Source organism: Cucurbita moschata, unplaced genomic scaffold (assembly GCF_002738365.1).
Source record: "Cucurbita moschata cultivar Rifu unplaced genomic scaffold, Cmos_1.0 Cmo_Scf00032, whole genome shotgun sequence".
NCBI classification, from domain to species: Eukaryota; Viridiplantae; Streptophyta; class Magnoliopsida; order Cucurbitales; family Cucurbitaceae; genus Cucurbita; species Cucurbita moschata.
The window spans coordinates 673584-697777 of NW_019268548.1; the positions used below are offsets into that span (position 1 = coordinate 673584).

General features: G+C 38.4%; 4 protein-coding genes across 16 annotated transcripts; 2 read left to right on the plus strand and 2 right to left on the minus strand.

Moving 5' to 3' along the window:
* The first annotated feature begins 195 nt into the window (after positions 1-195).
* Positions 196-23078, plus strand: LOC111429863. Of its 2 annotated transcripts, XM_023065924.1 has the most exons (4): positions 196-241; positions 22111-22401; positions 22499-22653; positions 22719-23078. In XM_023065924.1, exons 2-4 carry the CDS (start codon positions 22122-22124, stop codon positions 22836-22838), a joined length of 555 nt encoding a protein of 184 aa, XP_022921692.1. In that variant the 5' UTR covers positions 196-241; positions 22111-22121; the 3' UTR covers positions 22839-23078. The 2 variants fall into 2 exon arrangements, with proteins under 2 accessions (XP_022921692.1, XP_022921691.1); XM_023065923.1 differs by lacking the exon at positions 196-241 and having other exon boundaries at positions 21918-22401.
* Positions 329-7428, minus strand: LOC111429856. Of its 8 annotated transcripts, none has more exons than XM_023065906.1 (6): positions 7314-7428; positions 7083-7167; positions 6723-6924; positions 5370-5741; positions 888-5296; positions 329-714 (listed from the first exon to the last, which is right to left on the minus strand). In XM_023065906.1, the coding sequence occupies exons 3-5, from the start codon at positions 6852-6854 to the stop codon at positions 917-919; spliced, it is 4884 nt and encodes a 1627-aa protein (XP_022921674.1). In that variant the 5' UTR covers positions 6855-6924; positions 7083-7167; positions 7314-7428; the 3' UTR covers positions 329-714; positions 888-916. The 8 variants fall into 8 exon arrangements, with proteins under 8 accessions (XP_022921674.1, XP_022921676.1, XP_022921672.1 ...); XM_023065908.1 differs by lacking the exon at positions 7314-7428 and adding an exon at positions 6967-7012 and having other exon boundaries at positions 6723-6891; positions 7083-7303; XM_023065904.1 differs by having other exon boundaries at positions 6723-7167.
* On the minus strand, positions 8004-10935 carry LOC111429866 (39S ribosomal protein L47, mitochondrial). Of its 3 annotated transcripts, none has more exons than XM_023065929.1 (4): positions 10778-10935; positions 10290-10468; positions 8603-8760; positions 8004-8423 (listed from the first exon to the last, which is right to left on the minus strand). In XM_023065929.1, the coding sequence occupies exons 2-4, from the start codon at positions 10450-10452 to the stop codon at positions 8316-8318; spliced, it is 429 nt and encodes a 142-aa protein (XP_022921697.1). In that variant the 5' UTR covers positions 10453-10468; positions 10778-10935; the 3' UTR covers positions 8004-8315. The 3 variants fall into 3 exon arrangements, with proteins under 3 accessions (XP_022921697.1, XP_022921696.1, XP_022921695.1); XM_023065928.1 differs by having other exon boundaries at positions 10290-10454; positions 10778-10934; XM_023065927.1 differs by having other exon boundaries at positions 10290-10465; positions 10778-10934.
* Positions 13862-19415, plus strand: LOC111429860 (nucleobase-ascorbate transporter 6-like). Of its 3 annotated transcripts, none has more exons than XM_023065914.1 (15): positions 13862-14294; positions 14793-14938; positions 15370-15467; positions 15553-15729; positions 15926-16026; positions 16400-16475; positions 16628-16687; positions 16804-16988; positions 17302-17398; positions 17590-17676; positions 18177-18235; positions 18328-18419; positions 18524-18601; positions 18679-18839; positions 18921-19415. In XM_023065914.1, exons 2-15 carry the CDS (start codon positions 14836-14838, stop codon positions 19137-19139), a joined length of 1593 nt encoding a protein of 530 aa, XP_022921682.1. In that variant the 5' UTR covers positions 13862-14294; positions 14793-14835; the 3' UTR covers positions 19140-19415. The 3 variants fall into 3 exon arrangements, with proteins under 3 accessions (XP_022921682.1, XP_022921684.1, XP_022921683.1); XM_023065916.1 differs by having other exon boundaries at positions 14290-14410; XM_023065915.1 differs by lacking the exon at positions 13862-14294 and adding an exon at positions 14444-14596.
* Positions 23079-24194: the final 1116 nt, after the last annotated feature.

Genomic DNA, 24194 nt, shown 5'->3' on the forward strand with positions numbered 1-24194 from the left:
TCCTAAATAAATAGTAAGTCAAGTAGGCTACTCACTCACTCCCTTATAAACCTGCTGCTGCTCAAAACCTGTCAACATGCAACAATACTATAACTACAGAAACTCCATGTAAAATTAAAAGAGTGATTCCAGCATGAAAAATGAGGAACACTGATTATTTTGCAAGACAGAATGTAGAAATGAGAGAGAGAGAGAGAGAGAGAGAGAGAGAGAGAGAGAGAGAGAGAGAGAGAGAGGGGAGGCAAGTTAAATGAACTGAAATGCATGCGTCAGAATCAGATGCACCCTCTTGCTTTGATCCTGAAGGGAAAAAACGAAATTATAAATATGCTCAAAAAGCCAATTCACCGGTTCATATTGGTGAAATGGGTGCAAAAAGGATGGAAAGGTTTTGAGTTCAACAGTATATTAAATCGATGCACTGAACACCTGTATCGGCACCAACTATCAAGTGTCTGGGGAACCGATAGTGCATGCTTTCCACAGTTAAATATCTACAAAGAAGAAATTATCTGCAGCCACCCAGAACAAATTCAAGTGACAAGAAGCTTGAAGGCCCCAGACATTCTTTTTTTAAGTTACAACTGATACAGAGAAAAGGTGTGGGGTTTGAGACCATGAAGAACATGAGATACTACTCACCACCTCCTCCGAAAAGCACACAAAGTTAGATGACAGCCAGGGGAAGTCAGCTCAATGCCAATCCTCACAGCACTGAAAAACATATAATTAACATTTTTAACATTAGAAAAGAAACCGTTGAATACAAATATATCCATGTTAAAATAGCAAAACATGCCAACATGATGTACCCATCCTCCGTCTTTCAGCTGGGGTGGGGGTTGAAGCCTATATTCATGAGTGATAAGATATAAACAAGAACTCACCAGCTTTCAGGACTCCACAGGATGTTATACTACCATGACGACTGTTTGTACCCATCCCATCCTCCCTCTGGTTCCTTTCTCTTCATTATGCCAATTGTTGGCTGGTAAACCCGCATATGCTCCTCGGTAGTGGCCTGCGAACTGGCAACAGATGGTTGCCTGGGTACAAAGGATGATGATTCCTCTCTTCCTTCCATGTCTGCAACTACAGGTCCAGCATTTAGATCTAAACCTTGTCTTCCCCACTTTCTACTACTATCAGAACTAGTATTGTGGCCGCCATCTGAGTGACTGACAACATAAGGTCTTGGATAAGGGGTTGATACTGTACCAGGAGGACCTAGGAACTGTGAGGGGACTGCAGGGAAGCAAAGCCTGCTACCAGATGATGAATCGCCATATGCTGTTGCATTACCTGAAAACGTGGCTGACGGTAGAGGAAAGCCGTTTCCAAAAGACAGGACAGGATACTGAAAAGCTGCAGAAGGAAATGGCACAGCCGGAGAAGATGATAATACTGGCCCTCTAAAGACATCAGGGTTATATGGACTGCTACCACTTGTGGGTCCCAAAATCCTGGGTGGTCCATTTGTTGCAACAACTGGAAAAGGCTGTTCTGCTCTATCAGGCAAAATCGATGGAATTGCAACAGCTGAATAAGCATTCCCTGGAGGAAACCATGATGGAAAATTTCCCATTTCTGCACTGTTCATCCAAAGACCTGAAACAGAAGGCTGGGATGGCATACTGCCTCTAGCATGCTGAGGAAATATTGATGGTTCAGTAGGGGTCTCATCAACAATAGGTCCATTTAAATCAAAGTCCCTACGAAAATTCACCTTGTCATTGAGAGGAACAGTCGATGATTTAACATTAAGAGGAGCATCTATTCTACGACAGTTGTTCAAGGAGAAGTTGCTTGGATCGGGAGCGTCATCAATTCGGTTCAAGTCAAGATCTAGTCCTCCAGAACAACGTGCATGTGAGACACCAATACCATGTGTCAGATCACGATTATTAGCCAGGTCAGACTTAGAGGCCACATCCTGAGTAGACATCTGGCCATTCATATCCTCAAGAATCCTTTCATCAGGCACATTCAAATCAATATCCAACGGAGGTCGAGAAGTTTTATTAGCCACAGCATCAGCAAGTGGAGTGGTTGCAACACCTAGTGGCATTTCTAGAACTTTTCTAGGTTCAGCAGGTCGAAAAGCACTTGTGGCAGCTGATCCTTTCCAACCCAGTTCCCCTTTGCTCCTCAATAGATCATCAGGTGGAACGAAAGGTCTTTTTGCTGCAGCTGCAACTGTAATTGAAGCAGGAATGTTGCTTACCACATTAGATACAGGAAGGGGCAACGGACTAATTAACTGAACAGTTGTCAAACAACCAGACGTTGTAAAGCTACTTGGCTCACTGCATTTTCCATCATCTACATTAAAGCCTTCATTCAAATCAAATTCCAACTTAGCATCCACATCTGATACCCCCGCAGCAGTCATGGAACCAGGATCTGCAGCAGTAGATGTAGACTCCTCTGCCTCTTCTGCTTCTACACCAGCTAATTTGGATCTCTTGGATGGCAGATGCTGTTCAGTTTCTTGAACAGGAGACATAATAGATTGCCCATGATGTGTTTGTACTCCACTTTTCTCATTATCCTCGTTACATTCCAAATTCTCCTCTGCATGCTCATCCTCATGGTTGATAGCTGAACACAAACCACCTAAATCTCGGGACTCAGAAGGCATAGAGTCTCGATCACTTTGATGTTTTTCAAGTTGTTTGACATCAGCTGATTCGTTGGTTTCATCATCCTTCTCGCCCTTCATCCCACTTGCATTTATAGAAACCAGATCACTTGAAGAGCCTGAAGCCTGAAATAATTCATCATTCTTTAATTTAGCAGAATCACTGTTCGACTTTGATGATGGCCTTTGGTCTGCTGTACTAACACCATTCATTCTATTATCTGTATTGTCATCAGCTTCTTGGAACCGATGCAAAGGCTTGTCAACAACATTCATTTCAACTTCCCGATTCGAGATACCATCAACGACCATGCCACCATCAGGAAAAGAACTGCTTGGCTTTGGTCTTGATTCTGGACTGCTATCCTCATCTACTACATCAGATGTCTTTCTGTCCTTGACTGGATTAGCCCCATCAATCTCAGAGCCCTTCTCTGGTATCCTAGCAGGAGAGGCAGGGCCTCCAGCCTCGTCCATTTTTATACATCCGTCTGCCAGTGGCACAGCCGTTTGTTGCAAATTTACACCAGAAGATTTTGAATGACCATTTAGATCTCCAATAGGTTTCTCTTCAGAATGTGAAGCAGAACTTCCATCCCCATTAGCTCCAAAGGAACCAATGATCACACCCTGCTCATTAACAACCATAGCATCATTTGACTGCATGTTATCTCTAGAATCCTCTTCAGGACAAGATGCTTTGACTTTACAATCACTGCCTCTTCGGTCAACTGTAGTGATATTTCCTTGAGTATCGGAAGGCAAAACAAAATCAGACTTTGACATCTCAACAGCTGCCACACTAGCGAGTAAATTCATTCCAACATTATCTGTGAGAGAGGTAGGCATACTCGCTTCGGAGCATTTAATACAACTCTCAATTAAAGCATTCATAGAGCTAAAAGAAGCCTCATGTAACTTCCCATTCTTTTGATCATTTGCTAATGATGACGAATTTGTCTTTGAAACTTTAACATCCTCAGCAGTCCTACATCGCTCTTCACCATTTACAGCAGCAGGAGATCCATCACCATCATCAGCCCCAGTCACCATATCCTTTACATCACTATTCTGCCAGGGCTCAGCATTCACATCTCCAGTAATATTAGGTTGACATGTATCACTCTTACTGTGATCAAATTGATCAAGCTTCTCTGAAAGTGGAGGAGAAGAAGCCCGGGTATTCATTATCGAAGGATCTTCAGAAGATCCTCCACTAGCACTCTGTGCAGGACTCCGGCCACGATTGGTGATCTTCACTATCAATTTAGGACTGTTTCCCTCAACAATAGGTCCATCACATGCCTTTTCAAAGGTCATTCCAGATTGTGATGATCTCTCTAAGACTGTGTTTCTATGCAAAGAACTTTTCCCTGATCCTACATCTCGTTGAGCCCCCGAGAGAACAGAACCAGGAAATCCATTAACTGACTTGCGCTGGCGAGATCCACCACCTGAGATCTTGTTCACGCTCATAGAACCAGCAGTAGAGCTTCTTGCATCCTCCTTCCCTAAGCCACCACTTTTACCATGTTCACTAGAACAAGATTGACTATTATTGTGGGACTGGCTGGAACTGCTACTCTTTTCATCCTTGGCAATAGTTTGAGCAAGATCAGTAGTGCCACAAACACCAGGATTTCTGGTAGATCCATCTTTCGAGTTAATGCTTGCTGATGCAGGTGATAAAACAGGTTTTATCGAACCAGGAGAGGCAGATGCAGATCTTGTAACACTCTCATCCTGAGCTAGCTTAACTGAAACAGATTTGGATGTAGTGAGCTGAGAAACCGAGCTCTTCATGGCAACTTCAGAGGATGCATCTTGATTCCTCCCTCCATGAGAAACTTCAGATGGACGAGTCCTTGCACTCCATGCAACAGCTTGGTTTGAACCAGACTTTGCATCATTAATGTTCATTTCCACTTCAACGCGTTTTTTCCATGTGTCCACTAAGCTCCTTGCTTTCTTCTGAATTTCTAAATTCTTATGTGAGCGTAAATGATTCACAGACTTCCCAATATTGCACATCTGTAAAGCAGGAAGATTTACAGGAAGTTTATCAAGGGCTCGAAGCAAAACCAGGAGAAATTCCTCAACTGATTTATCGCTATCCTTGGGGCTACCACCACTGCCAATTTTCCCCCTGTGAACCTCTTGGAGCCATTCATCAAGTACAAGTAAACCCTTAAGATGCACAAATTGACTAAGGCACTCGACCTTATCTGTGGCAGCTATCACACCTGCAAGTGCTGATCTGCAAGCCCAATCAATTTTTTTGTCATTTCTATCAGTCAGCAAAAGCTGCACCAATTTCTCGACAGCTTCAGAATCAACTAAGCCTCCTTTTTCAGCAATTTTTGCAATCTCAGACTTTAACGTATTTTCCAATCTGCAGTTAGCAGAATCCCCTTCATCAGCTTTGATGATGCGCTCACGTTTAACAGATTCTAATCCCTGGTCACTTCTTTCTCTTTTCTTGCCTTTTGTGTGAGAAGGAAAGGCAGTGGTTTGAACACTATCTGAATTAGCTTTTAACTGAGATGTTGATGTTGGACCACTTGTAGGCTTAGGTGATCGGCCACCGGATTGCACAGAAGCATGCATTTCTAATCTTGTCTTATATAGCAATTGATCTACTTCTTCCTGACGTTCCTGACAAACAAATAAAATTAACCAAAAATCACACCGTTTAAGAGAGAAAATGACTAAAGCATCAAGAACTTACATTAATATAATCCTGATCGGTAAGCCACCATAAACACTTATTTGTTATGTCATACACTCTCCGGCACACAAATGACGAGATCCCTGATGAAAGTTTAACGTCCTTTGGGAGAAATGCAACTTTACACGGATGGAGTAAAGATGCAGCAGGAATTTCATCCTTATGAAAGGAATAGAAGACTTCGTTCGGCGCAGCTTCCAAAAGGATGCCTTTGCCGAGATTTAGTTCAGAAGATCGATAAAGCCAATTCACACCTAACTTTAACTTATTCTCCTTACCAACCGTTAACCACCGGATTATGCCAATAAAAGGTGGGGAATCTTGAGGGGGTTTGAAAAGAGCACAATCACCAACACTAATCCTACGTCCACCCTGTTCAAAGAGAGTACAGAATAGTGAGTCATCAAAAAATAAGTGCCTGTCAATAGAAATTAAAATTTAAATGACGAACAACACAGATAAGCAAGACTTAAGCTATATGCTATTAAACAACGTGATGCACTCCTTCATAACTCCAGGAAAAAGCCAGGAGGGGAAAAGCTTTCTTACCTTTTAAAAATAAAAACTACAATGTTTTTCCATAAGAATAAACAACAACAAAGATTTTATATCTCAAATACACGACCAAAATAAGAGATCAGTCGAGATACATCGAATTTCTACTTCATTCAAACTAGTCGGAAAGATATCTAGGTCAATCCCCATATACACATCCATTACTTAAAATAGCAAGGGAATTAAAAAAAACCCTGAAGCAAATCTCGTAAACATCCCACCCTGGTGAAGCAAACACGCCTTGGGACTAGTTATCAAGCCTGAAACAGAAGACTCAAAAGAAAAATATCCATTGATGGGGAAAATAATTAAAAGCTAATTGGCTAGTCTCAACGAATTGACGTCCCATTCTAACAGACAAAGAATCTGTAGTAGCATTTGGTAATTCCAAGCAGAAGATAGCCATATAACTTTTGGACTATATATGAGACCTTTATGGAAGCCTACAGACCGGTCATCCAACGCCAAGCTCCTCAACAGGATAGAGAAAAGCTTATATTCTACAACAAAAACAATTCTCAAGGCCTCGTCCAAGGCTTTAGAGACATTTCATTAAATTCCTCCATAGAGAAACAATGAACATCATAAGAACTAAAACCAATCCCTCCCTCAAACATTGACGCAACAAATAATTTCTTAAACCTTTCCATTCCCCTACAACAGCGAATGCTTCTTCTTCTTCTTTTTTTTTTTTTTTTTTCCAAGGATGAGATAAAACAAGAACAAAGGAAGTTGAAGCACGAAGGGAATATCTAAAAAAAAAGAACAATCAGGATAAACAGAAACAGAAAACGTTACCTTGCAAAACGAATTAAGTGCAGACGAAGACGATGATGAAGAACCATCTGCTTCTACGATCTGGGTACCACGTGTGAGGACTGTCCACATGTGCCGAGTCCGTTTCCAGTCCTCACCTCGACGCCCATGCATAGCCTTGCATTTTCCCCAATTCCAGTTTCGATCCCACCTTCACGCTGAACGAGTACCATCAATCCTAACCCTAATTCGACAGAGGAAAGCCAATTCAAAGCTATCCGCTTACCGAGAAACCCTAGATCAATACATAACGCTGCCAGGGCATCATGTCCCTATAAAGACAAGAGGGATTTTCCGAAAATCCCACCGGCGAACCAATTGAGTAGGAATTCTAGGGTTTACCTTATTTAACAGAGAGTGATCGAATTGAAGTCCAGATCCAACCACACGCAAAGAGATGATTAATGATTTCGAGCCGCCTTTCAACCTAGAAAGAGAGAGAGAGAGAGAAAGAGAGAAGAGTGCGAGAATCTAGAGTGAGAAAATCGAAAGCACACACAGAGGGGAGGGGGGGGGTGGGGGGTTGTAGGAGAAGAGAAAGAAAGAGCCAGACGGCAGAAAGGAAATGTGTACTTGGTAACTTGGTAGAGAACCGAGACCGGGCAGTTCGGGGTAGATTGGGCAGTTCGGGCTGAGTTAATGATAAATAAACATGGCGGTGATGCAACGCCCCCAAGTGATTTTGTAGAACGTGCCCCAAAATGTTTCTTCTTCTTTTCTCTTTCTTTTTATTTTTTTATTTTCAATTTTGACTTTTCATTTTAATTACACAACTGCGTTTTTGGGGGCTCTGACATTCAATCCAATGCCCTTCGCGGCCCCGTTTTCGTCATCTCTGGGCCCCACTTCCCACTTTCCGTTTCGGGAATTTTCTCCTCCGGGGATGATTGGGTTACCCAGCCGGTGAAGCTTGGCCCCCCCCGTCTGTCACCTAACTCCATCGATGTAATATCTCCTATGGGAAGGGGAGGAGGTTAAGTTAAGGTTGTCTAGAGCTGTTCCAACACACATCACTATTTTAAAGGGTGACACAGCATTAATCAATTTTTTCCCTCCAACGAGATCGTGCCACATGGCAGCATCGTTTTAACTCGAGCAATAAGAAAGAAAGAAAGGATGTTGGGGGTCCCCTGTCTATGTTCACCCTCATGAATAAACAGTCTTGATCAAGAAGCTAATCAAAAAAGCAGCGGCATGTCTAATCCAATCATGTGGCTCTGCCCCCTCTTGTGGGGAACAGAATTGGAATAAGCAAGCAAGACAGGCGCTGCACAGAATCTCATCAAAGCCAATGCATCAATCAGTACACACACACATTCTAGAATAATAAACTTGGCCCTTGTTTAATCTTTGCCACAATTAAAAACATCTTCAAAACTTTGATTAGTGTTGATGAAACATTATTAGAAATCATCGAACAATTTTCGAGCCTTCTTCTAATGATATCTCCTCGATTACAGAATGATAAGACGTTGTATCGGACGTGCATTATCATGCTAACACTTCCTCCTTTTGTCACCTTGATGATAAGCTCCACTGCATACAAGTGCTGATTTTGAAATACTGATTCGCTAATCACAGGGCGTTTACCATCCTCTTCATCTCTGCAGATCTCCGAGGATCTGGTTCGTCGATGGCTCTCTCGGTAAGTACTTGCTTGATTCGGCACATTGACTTCCGCACCTAAATTACGAGCACCAACAACCACCATCGACATTAGAATAGAAAAGTAGTGAAAGGAGAACCATCACAAGCCCTGAGATCACACAACTGAAGCAGGAGAAAGAAACAAATACAGCGAGAAAGCAAAATGAACTTGTATTTACAATTTAAATATAATACAAAATCTCTGCCAACGTTACCTTGGGAATGCGTTCTGGATTAGGGAACCTTAGATTTTGTGCATTAAGCATCTGGCGTTGTGTCATCAACATATTTTTCTCCTTCAACAGAACATACCATAGCTTATTAAGATCATCCCAAGACTTGAGCCGTAGTTCTGAAGCCTTCCAACTTCGACCTAACAGCATAGGAATTGCAATTAGAATCTCAATAATGTCTTTTCAAGAAGGCACAAACTTTCAGCCATAAGAATCAGAGCTTTTTCTAACGTCTAATGAATGGGATTTTTCTCCCTTACATTTTGCAAGACATGTGAGTTTTGTACTTCAGCCGGCGGTTGTTTAATTATACTATAAACTGCAATCGTCACAAACTAAAGAAAATTTCCAAGCTGAACAATCTGTCTGTCCATGAGCTAATCCTACAAAATTATACATTGCATAATTCATATCATACTAATATCTCATCTGGGTGGCCGCCAAACTATGAGGATTCTTTGGTTATCCACGGGCATTTGGATCTCGCACAAGTATCTAAGCTTACAACATTAGGGTCGAACAACTTTAGGAATATTTCATTCCTATATAGTACAGGCGGTGACCAAGAGGGACGACCTTCTAAATCTCATAAATTATCTATTACATCATACTTCGTTTTTGGTTGTTTGAACTTTTAAGAGACCTTTATTCCTAAGAAGTAGGGCATATACATACATGCATGTGTATATATATATATATATATATATATATGACAACTTTGGCAAAAGATCAAATCTGTATTTACATGAGAAAAATGTGTATCCTAAAACAAAATAGCCTTTGACAAAGAGCAAGCATTTTCCAGTACCACAAATTTTTTCAAAGTGAGTAACCACACGAGTAGACAACATGATAAAACATTAACGTAACAATCATATCATACGAGCAACCATCACAGAACAATTTATAAAAATTCTGAAAACGCACATAAAACTTTCAAGGGCTGATCACATGGCACACATAACACAGATTCAGAAATAAGAAAGCACTGACAGGTATAGAAGCTATGCAGATGGATCAGACATAATCATGCCGCCTGCCCCTATTTAAAGTCCTTGCTCCTATTTTCACTATGCAACCAATCAGGTAATTGTACTAAAATAAAACCTGTAATCAAAGAAAACAAAGGAGGAAGAACATATACTATTGAAATTATGATGAAACTATTTTTTTTTCTTTTTTTTTTTTTTTGGAGCACTTTGGTGTCTCTCAGGTGTTGAGAAATCTGTAGGTCTCTGTCCAGCATAGTTATTTGTAATTACTCATTTTCATCTATTATATCATGTAAAATCCAGTAACATAAAACATATAACATTTGTGATGTTTTATCAATGAAGCAGAATCCACAGTCCCCGCCTGTAACCAATTATTTGAACTGGACCAAGAAACCTGTAACCGGTATGAATCAAGATGCATTCCAACTCCATACACGACAAGGAGGGTATTTTCTTTCAGTGCAGTGGCTGAATCTGATCAATTTGTATTCATTCCCATGAGTAAGTAGACTATCCATGACTTCAAGTTCAAATTTCAGTATTTCACGATATCAAACCAGATACCCACCAAAGGAACAGTATTTTGAGACAAATTCTTCAAAATGAAGGAACCAAACTACAAATTTATAGATTGATAAAGAAGACCAAAGTTTGAAGGCGATATCTGAATATACCATATACAACAGGTTTGTCGTCATTTGGACTTCTATCTGCCTCAAAAAACTCCTCAAGCGGGTTGTAGCCCATCGTAGTTGTAGAAGCAGCAGCTGTGGCAGAGGAAGTTTCTGATCTAGCAGCAGCCAGAAATCTTCTCCCAATCACTCGAGTCAAAAACATGGCTGCACCAATGCTGCTTGAATTGCAAGACTAAAACAGTGAGACTATATCTGTATATCCATATCTATAGCATAAACAGCGAGACAATAAGGGAGAAAATTTTTGTGTAATTTTACCCCTTCGTTGTAAATTCTGAAATTAAATAGTGGATTTTACATATTTCTGAAACCACATCTCGATTTTCCGCTAATCGGATATTGTATCAAATAAAAAAAAAATAAAAACCGTATAAGAAAAGTTAAAACTCCTCCCTTCTTTCATTAGACAAGTTCAAATTTGTGTTTTTCGAGTGGGAAGAAAGACATGGATGGAGATTGGAAAATACCAGTTACAAGGGAGAAGAAAATCAGAGCAAACTCGCTAAGAAGGAGGCTGCGGCGCCACGAAAGAAAGAAAGCGACGGTGGCGGCGGCGGCAACACTGAGCTGCTGAAACGGAGGAGGAGACGGCGCGAAAAGAAGAAGAAGAGTTATTTTGTTCTAGAAACTAGTTTAGGGTTATCCTTTTTCTTTTATTAATTTTTTATTTTATTTTACATAATGGGCTCGGTTTTGTTTTCTGGGCTGACCTTAAAATAAAAGTGGCGGGCAGTTAGTCGTGGCTAATGAGGGCTAGATATGGCTGCTGGGCTTTCCTTCCCATTTTAATGTAGGCCCAATTAAGAAGAATTTTTGGACTAACCCGAAACATCGGGTGGGTTTAGTCGGTGATCCGAGCGAGTTTACGACCCAACTCAACCCAACCCAATCCAATTCTCCCTTCTCGCTTTTGGTTAGGTTGTAAGTTCTTTTTTATTATTATTTAAAAAATCATACTTATCCACATTACATATTAGATTGATAATTAAAATACCATAAAGTTCAAGTATCAAATATTTACAAACCACAACGCATTTAACAAACATTAAATATTTTTTGGTCGGGTTGTAACCTTATTTTTCAGGTCGATTGAGTTAACCCGACTAAAAAAATATTAACCCACTCAAAATACATAACCGGTGATAATATATAAAAAAAAAAAAAAAAAAGTACAATAAGGGAAAAAAAACAGACACGTGGCAACACTCTTATAACCAAACAATTATACTATTCAAATTATAAATTTCATCATTCTCCAATTTCCTAAAATAAACACTATCCATGATGACCCAAACTATGAAGTGATTAGGAAATAATAATTTTTGCAAATCTCATCCCATAATTAAGATGTGATATGATTCGAAGTTCCTAAAGTAAGATAAGTTGAAATAATTAGAATATAAATCGAATTTAGGGTGTGTCCCATGTGGCCCGCGATAATAATAAACAAAATAAAAAAGCTAACAGGTAAAGTATATATAAATTATAAAGTTATTTAAAGGAAAAAAAATTAAATTTGATGATATAAAAATACAATTATATAGTTTATATTTATTTAAAGTTTTCAAATCATCATTTAATTTTGACTGGGAGTTACAAGTTAACGAGTCTTTCTTTTTATTTGTCATTTTCTAGTTCTTAATGATTTCATCTCTAATTTGAACCCCAACGCTGAAATCTTTCTGCTTTTAAGATGATTTATAATCATTAAAAATATATATATATATATATGGTTATCTAATAATTGTTAAATAATATAAAATTATTACTCACGTTACAATAAACTCTTCGAATAATTTATTATTTTCAACAAATTTAATTGTGGAATTTTGATTTTATTCAAATAATGTTTGCTTGATTGACAGGTTTAAATTTTATTTTGGTATTTAAATTTGATGTTTCTCTTATAATTTATACGCTATTGAATATTTTATACTCAAAAAAATATTTTTATTTTATTTATTTATTTAATGAACATTATTTTCACTCGTCTTATCATACATGTGAATATTGAAAATATATAGAAAATTATAATATATTTTTATTAACAAGATAAATGATCAAATTATATAAAAGAAGCACTTTAAGATTTATGGATTTGGAGAGAAATATGGTGAAATAATAAAACATAGGAAAACGTAAACCATCTTATTTATTAAAATATAAGATTGGGTGATGTACGTATCAATCGTGGGAACATTCGATTCGTCCCAAATATACCTTTTAAAAAATAAAAAAATAAAAAAATAAAAAAATCCCAAATATACTTGCTTAGGAAGCTAAATGGAAGGGTTTAGATTGGGTGCGGTCAAAAGCATGTTAACAAGAGTTCAACGCGCGTGTACAAAAAGCCAAAATTGAAGGCAATTGCCAGCTGTCTTGTCAATATACGTGGCTAATAAAATTATTTTATTTTATTATTGTCAATATACGTGGCTTTTCTCTTGTGGCTAATAAAATTATTTTATTTTATTATTTTTTCATGTCTTTTTTTACTTTTAAACATAAACCAACCATTTAAAAAAAAAAAAAAATTAGTCCTCTGGAAGGCACTTGGATCACGAGGGAAGAAAAAATAAAATAATGACGTGGATTTAAATCGAGTAAATTATGGGTAAAATAATTGATAAAAATGTATTAAAATAGAATGCATGTTTTATATAAATAAAGTATTTTTTTAACCATTTTATTACCTTATTTAATTTTAGATTATTAATTACAATAAACTATTTTACTTTTTATAAAATTGTACTATTAAAATAATTTTAACTAATTTAATTTTCATTCACGTATTCTAGATTTTAAGAGTTTAGTTGTAATAAACTTTAATTATTATCCTTAAATAAATAATTTTAATAACATTATATAAAATTTAAATTATAAATATTTTGTACGTCCGAGTAAATTGCATTTAATGAGATATATTTATAAATCTTACATTATTATAATAATTTATTAACAAAGTAATAATGTTCCTTAAATTTTAATTTCATTCTTATTTATTAATAAATAATTATAAATAATACGCATTAGATTTGATGTCTGAATATTAATAATTATTCTCAAATAAATGGTTTTAATAAAATTTAATAATTAATTATACTATTATAATTAAAAAATCAAATATTAAGAAAAAAAAACTCATGCCAACGTCTTTTTCAATTTTTGGTACATAATTAAAGATAAAAAAGAATATTGAACTTTTATTTATTTATTTATATATGAATTATAAAATTGTGTGATAATAGGGATGTGGGAATTGTGTCGGCGGTTCTTTCTTTTGAACGGGCTTTTGTGGATTGGAGCGCCCCTAGTCTAGACCCGCCCGATATTCCATTGTTACAGCTCGCACGTGATCGCCACTCTTCAAAATCTCTAAACTACCCCTCCAATTATTTGTGTTCACGGCCAGGAGGAGTCTACATCCATCAAGGGTATTTCCGTCCTTTCACAGTATACTGACGCATTATTCAATCCAAAGCTCCGTGCCTTCTTTCTGCTTGTTCGGGAATCGCGTAGAGAAACGATTGGCAACAAGTTTTATTTCTTTCCTTTTGATGAAACCCTAATTGCTCCAAACGTCGTCGTTTGGGTTAATTAAGGAATTAAATTTGTTTATGGCGTGCGGGTGCATCAGATGTGTGTTTTGAATGGGAACATTGAAGGAAGGGTGTTGCAGTAATGGCTGTGTTTAAGATGGAAATTTACTAAATTTCATGTTAAGAGAATGGAATAAAGAATGGAAATAAAAGGGTTTAGGAAAAAATGAAAAATTAATGATAAAATATAATTCTTGAGAGAGAAAGTTAAGAGAGGGAATCTGGAAAAAGGAACTTCGCAGCTATCCCCGCCAGTGTATATGCAGAGATTCTTTTGTGTATCAGATCATTCTATCTTTCATACCCGCTTCACAGCATAGCTATCTCTTAAGCTTTGCTGGTGCTGTTCTGGACTGTGCTTTTGCTTCAAACCATTTATTGCGGGGTTTTCCTCTCTTCCCTTTCCTCTGTTTTCTACTTTTTTCAGTGAACACTTTAGGCTGTGGGGTGAATGCTGTATTGACTTTTAAGCGTTTTCCCACTTGATTTTGCTTCTCAAAGGTTGTTAAAAGCTACTTTTGCTCATCTTTCTTGCAATTTTTTGGTTTGGAAATTAGTGGAACTCATGGGTTTTACTCGTTTTATTTATCCACCCAAGGGCTACCCTCTATTGTGTTTGTGCTATTTATTTTGTTGTGTGGAGTTCCATCTATAGTATTCCCGCCTAGTGTTCTTGTGGAGGTGCTTGTGAGTGTTTTAATCTTCTGGGTCCTCATGTTTTTTACCGCTTTCTCTGCCTCTGTTCTCACTTTAGTGTGCTATACTCTTAAGATTAAGACATTTTCATCACTTGGGGTTTTTGTTTTGGATGATTTGGGATATGGGTTTTTCTTAGATTTGAGTTTGGTTGTACATGTTCTAAAATTTTTTGTTTCTGGGGCAGAGGGAAAGAGCTGTTTCAAGCAGAGGAAGTTGTGAACTGAGTCATGGCGGGAGGTGCAGCACCGAAAGTAGAAGAGCCACAAGCTCATCCACCGAAGGATCAGCTACCCAACGTTTCTTACTGTATTACTAGTCCACCTCCATGGCGTGAGTCTCTTTTTGCATCCCTTTTTTCCTCTAAGCTTTTTCCAAGTTGAGTTCTATTTTCTGAACATTGGCCTTGTTTTGCCCAAGACGATCATAGTTCGACTTCGATTCTTCTGAAACTAATTGGTTTCCGTATGGTTAGCTATTTTCAGTTCTTGTAGTTTCTTGATTCATCACCACCGTGTTATGTATTAATAGCTGATAGAAACTTTTCTTTTATGTTCATTCTCCGCCGTTTTCCTCTTTATTTTGATAGATTCTGCTGTTTGGAAAGTAAATTTGTACCTCTGTGAACGAATCTGGCAGATCTTCTGATAGCATTATCTTCTAAATTTGTCATGGGAATAAAGCAGCTAGTCATTCCTTTGTTCGCATCTTTTGCGCTAATGGGAATAAACACCATTTGTTCCTTTGTTTTTTTCCTTATGCAGCTGAAGCTATACTTCTTGGTTTCCAACATTATCTGGTGATGTTAGGCACGACGGTTCTGATTCCTTCTTTTCTTGTTCCTCAGATGGGTGGTGGATTTGTAAGGCTCAAGTGAAACTTTTATATTACATTCCTTTTTATGAAGGTTCTTACAACCATGTGACTGTAACTCATTGTTCTTGTAGGAGGAGAAGGCAAAGGTTGTCCAAACCTTGCTTTTTGTTGCTGGTTTGAATACCTTGCTACAATCGCTCTTCGGGACTCGGTTACCAGCTGTAATTGGAGGGTCATATACCTTTGTACCCACCACTATTTCGATCATTGTTGCTGGTCGATTTTCTGATACAGCTGATCCTATTGATGTAATGTGAACTAAATTCTTCTGGCGAATTGATATTAATGCCTAGTGTAGGATGTCAAATACTGTGTCATTCATGCTATTAGAAATGCTCATTTGTCTCTATCAATGACTAATTTTAACTAACGAAAGCGTTCTTCATTAGTTATAATTGTGTGTTCCGTTTGAGGCTGTTGACATTGCTTTGCTTGCATATTCAGAAATTCAAGAAGACAATGCGGGCAATCCAGGGTGCTCTCATTGTTGCTTCAACCCTTCAGATTGTCTTGGGCTTTAGTGGCCTGTGGCGTAACGTTGCAAGGTGGGTCGAGTCTACCTTATGAAGGATAACGCAATGATATAATAACAACTTGACATTTTTTTGGTTAATTGCAAACATATAGCTGCATTACAAGTGCTTTCGTGGCATAATATTTTTTGGTTAAATTGATTGATGCAAGGTGTCTGCATGAAGTACTCAATTCATTAGGTTTGCGTGTTCGAGGCTCAAGAACTCGGTTCTTAGATGTGTTCATTTTTTTTTTTGAACAAGTTCTTAAGCTATTGTTAGATTCTTGTTACATGTGACATCGAGTTTATTGTAGCGTTACATTATGAATTGCCTTTCACAATTTTATCGACCCGTCCACTTTGCAAAGCAGAATTTCACTTTGGTCATTGCTTCCATTCTTCAGGTTTCTTAGTCCACTTTCAGCTGTCCCTTTGGTTTCTCTAGTTGGATTTGGACTTTTTGAGTTGGGTTTCCCGGGGGTAAGTCTCTCCCATTCCCGCTCTGCGTCTTCGTGTGTATGTGTTTCTTGAAAGGAATTGTTATTATACTCATAATCGCAATGCTTAGAGATGCCTACAATATCTGATTAATTTTTCCCTACAAGGGGTCTAACATTTGGCTTGGATGATAGGTTGCCAAATGTGTGGAGATTGGACTGCCGGAGCTTATACTTTTGGTCTTTGTTTCACAGGTACTCCTTTCAAGCAACACACATTCAGTGTTTTCTTTATAGTCCTATTCGTTTACGAAGAAAATCATTTCTTCTGCAATCGTCTTTCGCTATAATCATGTATACTTCTTGTGCAGTATTTGCCTCAAGTGATCAAATCTGGAAAACACATATTCGATCGTTTTGCAGTCATTTTTTGTGTGGTGTTTGTGTGGATTTATGCTTTCCTACTGACAGTAGGAGGGGCATACAAAGGTGCACCGTCTAAAACACAATCAAGTTGCCGTACTGACCGCTCGGGGCTTATAGAGAATGCTCCATGGTGAGTTATGACCTGCTAAGATCGAAATTTTGAGAATGGAGTCACAATCCTAGCTTTGGTTGTTGAAGGAATCTCTTTTTGGCCTACCTCTCCATTGTTTCATTTCTTTTCCCGGTTGTGTTTCAACGTCTGATCTTCGACGCAGTTTTGTATATTCCTTTTGAACATTCAACGTATTCGTCGATCAACTAGAAGAGATTATCAATGAAAATCAAAATATTTTATCAAAACCATTTGTTTTTCATTGGATATCATTAATTCTGGTTCATGATGATGGGATCTACATTAAGTAACATGGAATTTACATATGCAGGATAAGACTTCCATATCCATTTCAATGGGGAGCACCTTCATTTGATGCTGGTGAAGCCTTTGCCATGATGATGGCATCATTTGTTGCTTTAGTAGAGGTTTGTTTTCTTTTCTTGTTTCAATGCTCGCTCTTTTTCTTATTTCTTCACCTTCTGTTTCCTTCGCAATTGCTCGGTTTTCTGGTTTCTCAAGTTAACGATGCCATCGAAAAGTAGTTCGTTATTATTGACAATACATTTGTGAACTTGAAGTGATCCCCATTTTCTCCCTTGCCCCATGTCAAATGCAGTCCTCTGGTGCTTTTATTGCTACGTCCAGATATGCGAGTGCGACTCAGTTGCCTCCCTCGATTCTCAGTCGCGGTGTTGGTTGGCAGGTATTGTAAAGTTATCTTATCTATGTAATATGAAATATGCGACTCGTAGTTGCATGGTTGTCCATGAGTTTATCCATTTAGTTGTTTTCTTGTGTGTTGATATTGCCCAAGCTCTGGGCCACCCGGAAGAAAAAGGTTGATGATTTAATAAGAACTTTGCAAGCACAATGCTCGAGTTCGCTACTAGTTTGCATATCATTATCATGATGCACATACCTGACCGTAACTTTTTTAATAACCGAGTATTGAGCCTTATTCCGCTTTGCCCATCATAAGCTAGCTCTAGGAGACAACAAAAGTGTTAAATTATTAAGTTTTCCCTTTGAAGGCTTGAAAGCAGGCTGTGAGGGGTATAAGAGATACTATTAAGCCTTGGCATGAGCTATTAACTATGCCTGGGTCTTGTCATGGCCATAGCTCTGTAGCTAGCTTGTAGTGTATTGAAAAGCTTATTGCATCTGATCCCTTCAACTTATCTATGCAATCGTTTCTGACCTCAGGGAGTTGGAATTCTGCTTTCTGGGCTGTTTGGAACTGTGAACGGATCGTCGGTGTCCGTGTAAGCGTTTGCTGCCTTTAGCAGAATAATTCGATCAAGTACAAAAATTGTTCTTCGTACCTTTTAAGGTTTTCTTACTTTTTATATTTTAGTGAAAATGCTGGTCTCTTGGCGTTGACCCGAGTTGGCAGTCGAAGGGTTGTGCAGATTTCAGCTGGATTCATGATATTCTTCTCCATTCTCGGTAAGTTTCTGATAGATATCGGTTGCACTCTTTAGTCCGAACTCGAGTTAGAAGTAGGCACCAATCCTCGTGTATATCTGTTCTTATCCTCCGTGGGTTTGCAGGGAAATTTGGAGCAGTCTTTGCATCCATTCCAGCCCCCATTGTTGCAGCTCTGTACTGTCTTTTCTTTGCTTACGTGGGTAAGCGTTCGTCGTCGATAATTGGAAGTACAATAATTCAGTGATCTTGGTTGGTAAATGATGGATTTTGTTTGCAGGCATGGGAGGTTTAAGCTACCTCCAATTCTGTAACCTCAACAGCTTTAGAACTAAGTTCATATTAGGATTCTCCATCTTCCTGGGACTCTCTGTGCCACAATACTTCAATGAGTACACAGCCATTAATGGGTTTGGTCCAGTCCACACAAAAGCAAGATGGGTAAGTTCTGATGATCTCTCTTCTCCCCTCATGGTAAATTCTGATGACATTGACGTTGTTGCCTGTTCTGTTGCTCTGTAGTTCAACGACATGATCAATGTCCCGTTCTCTTCCGAGCCATTCGTTGCTGGAATCGTGGCATATTTTCTAGATAACACAATGCATAAAAAGGGCGACGCCATCAGGAAAGACAGGGGCAAACACTGGTGGGACAAGTTCCGATCGTTCAAGGGCGATACGAGGAGCGAAGAGTTCTACTCTCTGCCTTTCAACTTGAACAAATATTTCCCATCTGTGTGATTTGTTGGGGTCTTCTGTCAAATGCTGCTGCCTGCTTGCTTCATTCAAATGAGTCTGTGGAACGTATTGCCAGTATCAGCTGTATAAGTTAGCCTCTTTTCTCTATACGATTACCTTTATTTATAACTTCATTTAGTTGCGTCGTTTTGTACATCGAACGAAGAGGTCGGTTTCGAAGTGTCTATGGAAAAACAAACGCCTCTTCTATTTTTTTCCCTTTGTAGCTATCGGAGCATAGTTTAATAGTAATTGACATATATTCCTTTTCTTGAGGTCGAGGCACGTGTCAGTCTCTTACGTGCTAGTGGTCTAGTGGTTTAGATCGAAGGCGACCAGACAAAGGAAGCATCTAAAAATTTAAGGCAACTCATTTAAAGTTTTAGGTGAGAGGGCTATTCAAGGTTGAAAATGAGTGCATTTTGATAAATCAACTACTCTTAATTCAAGGCTGCATTGGCCTACCCTACCCGAGGGACAATTATATGAAAGTGAAGGGCCAAAGCGAAGAATATTCCACGTTTTTCATCGTTGGGGAACACTTTGGAATACGATAGCGATGAGTTTGAATTGTTACAAATGTTACTAGAGCCATACACTGGCCCCCACAAAGGGTGGATTATGAGAGAGAAACTAAACATTCCTTATAAGAGTATGGAAACTTTTTGACGATGATATGTAACGGACCAAAACAGACAATATCTGCTATCGTGGGCTTGGGCTGGAGTAGTTCTTAAGCTTCAAACCTTAATGAAATTTGGTTCAAAGTTATTGAAACTAAGTAGATTCTTTCCTGAGAAGAACGAGTTTAGATTTAGACCATTTTTTGGCTATCAAACAATGCACGCACGCACTTCGAGTATGACTAAGTTTAAATTCTTGGGTAAGCATCTTATTGTCGAGCTCGAGCCCCTATATTTTGAAACCAATAAAGAAGAAAAGGGTTTGGAAATCAATGGACGAGATTAAGTCCAACGGGCTTGCTTTTTAATTCTTGGATTAACGACTTTAATCATCTTTTCAATCATATGATTGAATAGACCGTGTTTTTCGTAATTCAATTAACCAATCAAATCTCTAACGATCGAAACAATTTTTCCATCTAAATAAAAAGATTCCCTCTACTCGTGAGTCATGCTCCCAAACAAAACAAAAAAACATTGAATTAAAACTCTTAAACTGTGGAATGAGACTTGTCTTATGTTTCTTTTTGAGTTGCAGCAAAAGGGTGATAAGAAATGAAGATGCCTTTTCATTTTCTTGCAGAAGAAGGCATTATTGCCAAATAATCTGATAACAACATTCTCTTCTATCATTACTATAAAACCCTAAAACAACAGAATAACCCATCTTTAAGCATATGGTGAGTGGTGAGTCATTGAGATAAGATTTGGGAGTGAAATTACTTGGGTATCCTTCATTTCTTCCCTTTTGCCTTTCAAATATGTACAAAGATATAGGGTTAAGTTGGTCAATATCAATGAAAACAGTGCCTAAATATGCCAACTTTTGGGTCTCCAGGTGTTTGGTTAGTGGGTTTTGGGAGGTCACTAAAGTTTGGAAATTTGGGTTGGTATATTACTGTCGATCGATTCTACGAGGAGAATAAAGCATTTCTTATAAGCGCATGAAAACCTTTACTTAATAGAGACGTTTTAAAATTATGAGGCGGATAGCAATACGTAATAGGCCAAAGTGAACAGTATATGTTAGTGGCGGGCTAACTGTTACAAATGATGACAGTGTGCTGGCATGGACAGTAGAGAATGAATGGTGAGATCTCATATTAACCAGAGGGGACAAACTCTCAAGGGGGTGGATTCCATGTTGGGTCGAGAGGATCATACCCAATTTAACCGTGGAAGAAGGGCTTCCTAGCACTTGAAGAACACTTTTTAATTTTCTTTGAATGAACACAGTTTGGCTCCAAATTCGAGCCAGAGCGTGGCAACTTTTTCTGTCAAATCTTACAACCACAATGATATTGGCAAATGCCTGCCAAAGATGTTGCACAAACGTGTTCTGTAAACGCCATTGGAAATCCTCTTATTACGCTTTACGATTGATTATTATCGGTAAGCTTTCTATTTTCAATCGATTTCTTTTTCTTTCCGTTCATTATAAAATTAGGGTTTCATTTATTCCGATCGATTAAACAATCCCAACAATGGTTGCTGATTATAATGTATAAGAAAACCCTATAAGTAGTCGAAGAACCAAAAGAAGAACAAGAAGAAGCTTATCGGGCAGTGAGTCTGAGTTAAATGGAAGCTTTCGGGAAAAGGGTAAACTTCCTTTTCGAAAGGGAAATGGTTTTTAAAGAGAAAGAGGAACCCCCTTTGATGGGACACCACTCATTATACTGTTGCTTAGGGTTTGTTTGTTTGGTTGTTTGGCTGTTTCATTCTTGGAGCTATGGAATTTATGAACTTATCTCTTATTGCTGGATTAAGATTTGTTGTATCCTTTTGAAAGAAAATGGTTTAATGGATTGGATTTTGAGGTGCCCACAAGATTTTTCACCTCCAATTCTGTTCTGGTTCTTGTGGGCTACTTGAAAACTACTCCCAGTTGTGTAATCCAAGGAAATGTTTGACATTTTCTGAGGAAAATTTTGTCTTGTTTGTGGTCCTGTTGGAATCATTACTTTGAGAGTATGACATTCAAATTTATTGATATTCATTTATTCTTTTCCATTTACAAAGTGGTGGTATTCATCATGTAATGTACATATCAAGAGTTGAAGCTGTATTTTCACCTTTGGAACCAGATCCCCTGTTCTTCCACCCACCCAATCATAGCTCAACACCTCATATCTTGTTGGATAATCTTGCCCCTCTTTACCCCAAGGTGTATTAAACTGATAAGAGTTAAGGCTGCTGGTGAATGAGTGTCTGTTGTGGCTATAAAAAAGAGATTGGTCCTCTCTTCATAGCCTCCCCTCTTGCTTACCATTAGAGAGAGATAGAGAGAGAGAGCGGAGAGATGGGGAATTGCCAAGCCATTGATGCGGCAACACTTGTGATACAACACCCAGGTGGGAAAGTGGACAAATTGTATTGGCCTGTGACGGCTAGAGAGATTATGAAGATGAATCCTGGTCACTATGTGGCTCTTCTCATCTCTACTGCCATGTTCACTCCAAATGAAAGTAATAACAATAGTGAAACCAGCAGTAATTCGGTTCGTTTAACTCGAATCAAGCTTCTCCGCCCGGCTGACATGCTTGTTCTTGGCCAAGTTTACAGGCTTATCACTTCTCAAGGTCAGTTTTATCATATCCAACACATAAAGTTCTTGAAATCTCTTAATTTTGTAGGCTTAACTTGAATTAATGGCTTCATTTTGTTTGTGAGCATCAGAGGTTATGAGAGGCTTATCAGCAAAGAAACAAGCAAAGGTTAAACAAAACCAGTTAGAAGCAGCAGAGAAGCCAGAGAGGAGGAAAGAACATCCGCCCCGACGGTCGGATGCAGCAGCAGCTGGAAGATCTGTATCTGATCAAGATCCTGTTCAGGTGAATTTCTAACCCCAAAAAAACATAATTTTGAAGGAAGTTCTTTGACAAATGAACTGTTGTAGGCGACGAAACACAAGAAGAACAACGGACCGAGGACAAGTACATCGACGACAACCTCGGCCACGGCCAGATCAAGAACATGGCAACCTTCATTACATAGCATCTCAGAAGGTGGAAGCTAATCATTTATGTTCCCTATTCCCACATGGTATTGAGAGACAGGGTGGCACAGATTGTGGTATAAGTTGGTGATCATGATATTAGAGTGGTGGCTGTAAAAGAGTTGTTTGAAACTGTGCATAGGAAAGGGAAAGCAGGGTGGGTAATATTATATAGTGTAAGGAGTCAAGATTCTTCAAACATCTCTGTAAATCCAAAGTCATTTTCAGTAATGAAATACGGGACTTTAGCAAAAGAAAAGAGCTCAGTTTTTTTTACCATTCTGATTTACTGTTTTATCTGTTCATAGTTTCATCAGTTTTAGCTTACCACTTGCTTTAAAGCTTACAACTCAGGAGGAACACAATTGAGATGACGTTGATTTGAATCTCTGTCATCTCATTGTATGGTATTATGTCTTTTCCAATAATTTTTTGTCTCGGAACTAGTTTAAATGGGTTAGCGTAGTTGGGTTCGAGCCACCACACTAGTCAATATTGTCTGCTTTTGGTCTGTTATGTATCATTGTCAGCCTCACGGTTTTAAAATGTGTCTGTTGATGAGAGGTTTTTACACCTTCCCAAAGAACGTTTCGTTCTTATTTTCAACCCAGATTAGTTGAATTAACAAATACATAAAAGAAGAAAGAGACTGTTAAGACAAAATGAGGACGAAGATACAGTGCAATGTGACAGTAGCCTCCTGCATAGCTACAGTGAAATTAGATCATTGAAGGGCTAATTGGGAATGTAATGGATCTACGAGGATGAATCTCGAGTAATTCCTTCCCCTTCGGCTGATCTTTTATGTTTTTGTCCTTGTTTTTTAGCACACCCATGTAGAGGAATCTTTTCAGATGTTAAGCGTACTACTCTTGAACCAGGTCACAACGTCCCCTTTTGTGAGAAGGCACCCTTTCTTACAAAGATCGAGAAATTTGAACTTGAAAGGCGATACTATATACATGTACTGATGAATTATTCATGTTCTAAGTTGGTGGGGTTGTAAGAAATTTTATGAGAATTAAATTACATATATAAATGGCATTCACAAATTGAATGAAACGTACTATCTTGATGTGCTTCTGCGAACCATTTAGGAAGTCCGATAGTTTCAAAAGATGATTGGGATCACAATATTTTACTCAGATTAGAGCGTATTGATGAAACAACCATTCAGGATTGTTCTCAAGAAGTTGCAGTCTCTGTTTCCCCAAAATCTGTGCTCTCTAGATAGGAGGATTACGAGGGCTGCTGAAAATCCTGCGCCTGTATCGCTCAGTAATCTGAAGGATGTTGATCGATTCAGACGCAGTGCTATTCGATCACTAAGGATCATGGAACTCTGTTAAGAGCCTGTGGAGATTGCGATTAACTTGG

Coding starts and splice junctions, on each gene's coding strand:
- LOC111429856 (XM_023065906.1), bottom strand. CDS start 6,854: ATGCATGGGCGTCGAGGTGAGGACTGGAAACGGACTCGGCACATGTGG. Junction 5,742..6,722: donor CACTTAATTCGTTTTGCAAG/GTAACGTTTTCT, acceptor CTCTTTGAACAG/GGTGGACGTAGGATTAGTGT. Junction 5,297..5,369: donor CCGATCAGGATTATATTAAT/GTAAGTTCTTGA, acceptor TTTGTTTGTCAG/GAACGTCAGGAAGAAGTAGA.
- LOC111429866 (XM_023065929.1), bottom strand. CDS start 10,452: ATGTTTTTGACTCGAGTGATTGGGAGAAGATTTCTGGCTGCTGCTAGA. Junction 8,761..10,289: donor CGACAAACCTGTTGTATATG/GTATATTCAGAT, acceptor CTATGCTGTTAG/GTCGAAGTTGGAAGGCTTCA. Junction 8,424..8,602: donor ATCCAGAACGCATTCCCAAG/GTAACGTTGGCA, acceptor CTCGTAATTTAG/GTGCGGAAGTCAATGTGCCG.
- LOC111429860 (XM_023065914.1), top strand. CDS start 14,836: ATGGCGGGAGGTGCAGCACCGAAAGTAGAAGAGCCACAAGCTCATCCA. Junction 17,677..18,176: donor GTCGCGGTGTTGGTTGGCAG/GTATTGTAAAGT, acceptor TTCTGACCTCAG/GGAGTTGGAATTCTGCTTTC. Junction 18,840..18,920: donor TCCACACAAAAGCAAGATGG/GTAAGTTCTGAT, acceptor GTTGCTCTGTAG/TTCAACGACATGATCAATGT.
- LOC111429863 (XM_023065924.1), top strand. CDS start 22,122: ATGGGGAATTGCCAAGCCATTGATGCGGCAACACTTGTGATACAACAC. Junction 22,402..22,498: donor CAGGCTTATCACTTCTCAAG/GTCAGTTTTATC, acceptor TGTGAGCATCAG/AGGTTATGAGAGGCTTATCA. Junction 22,654..22,718: donor CTGATCAAGATCCTGTTCAG/GTGAATTTCTAA, acceptor GAACTGTTGTAG/GCGACGAAACACAAGAAGAA.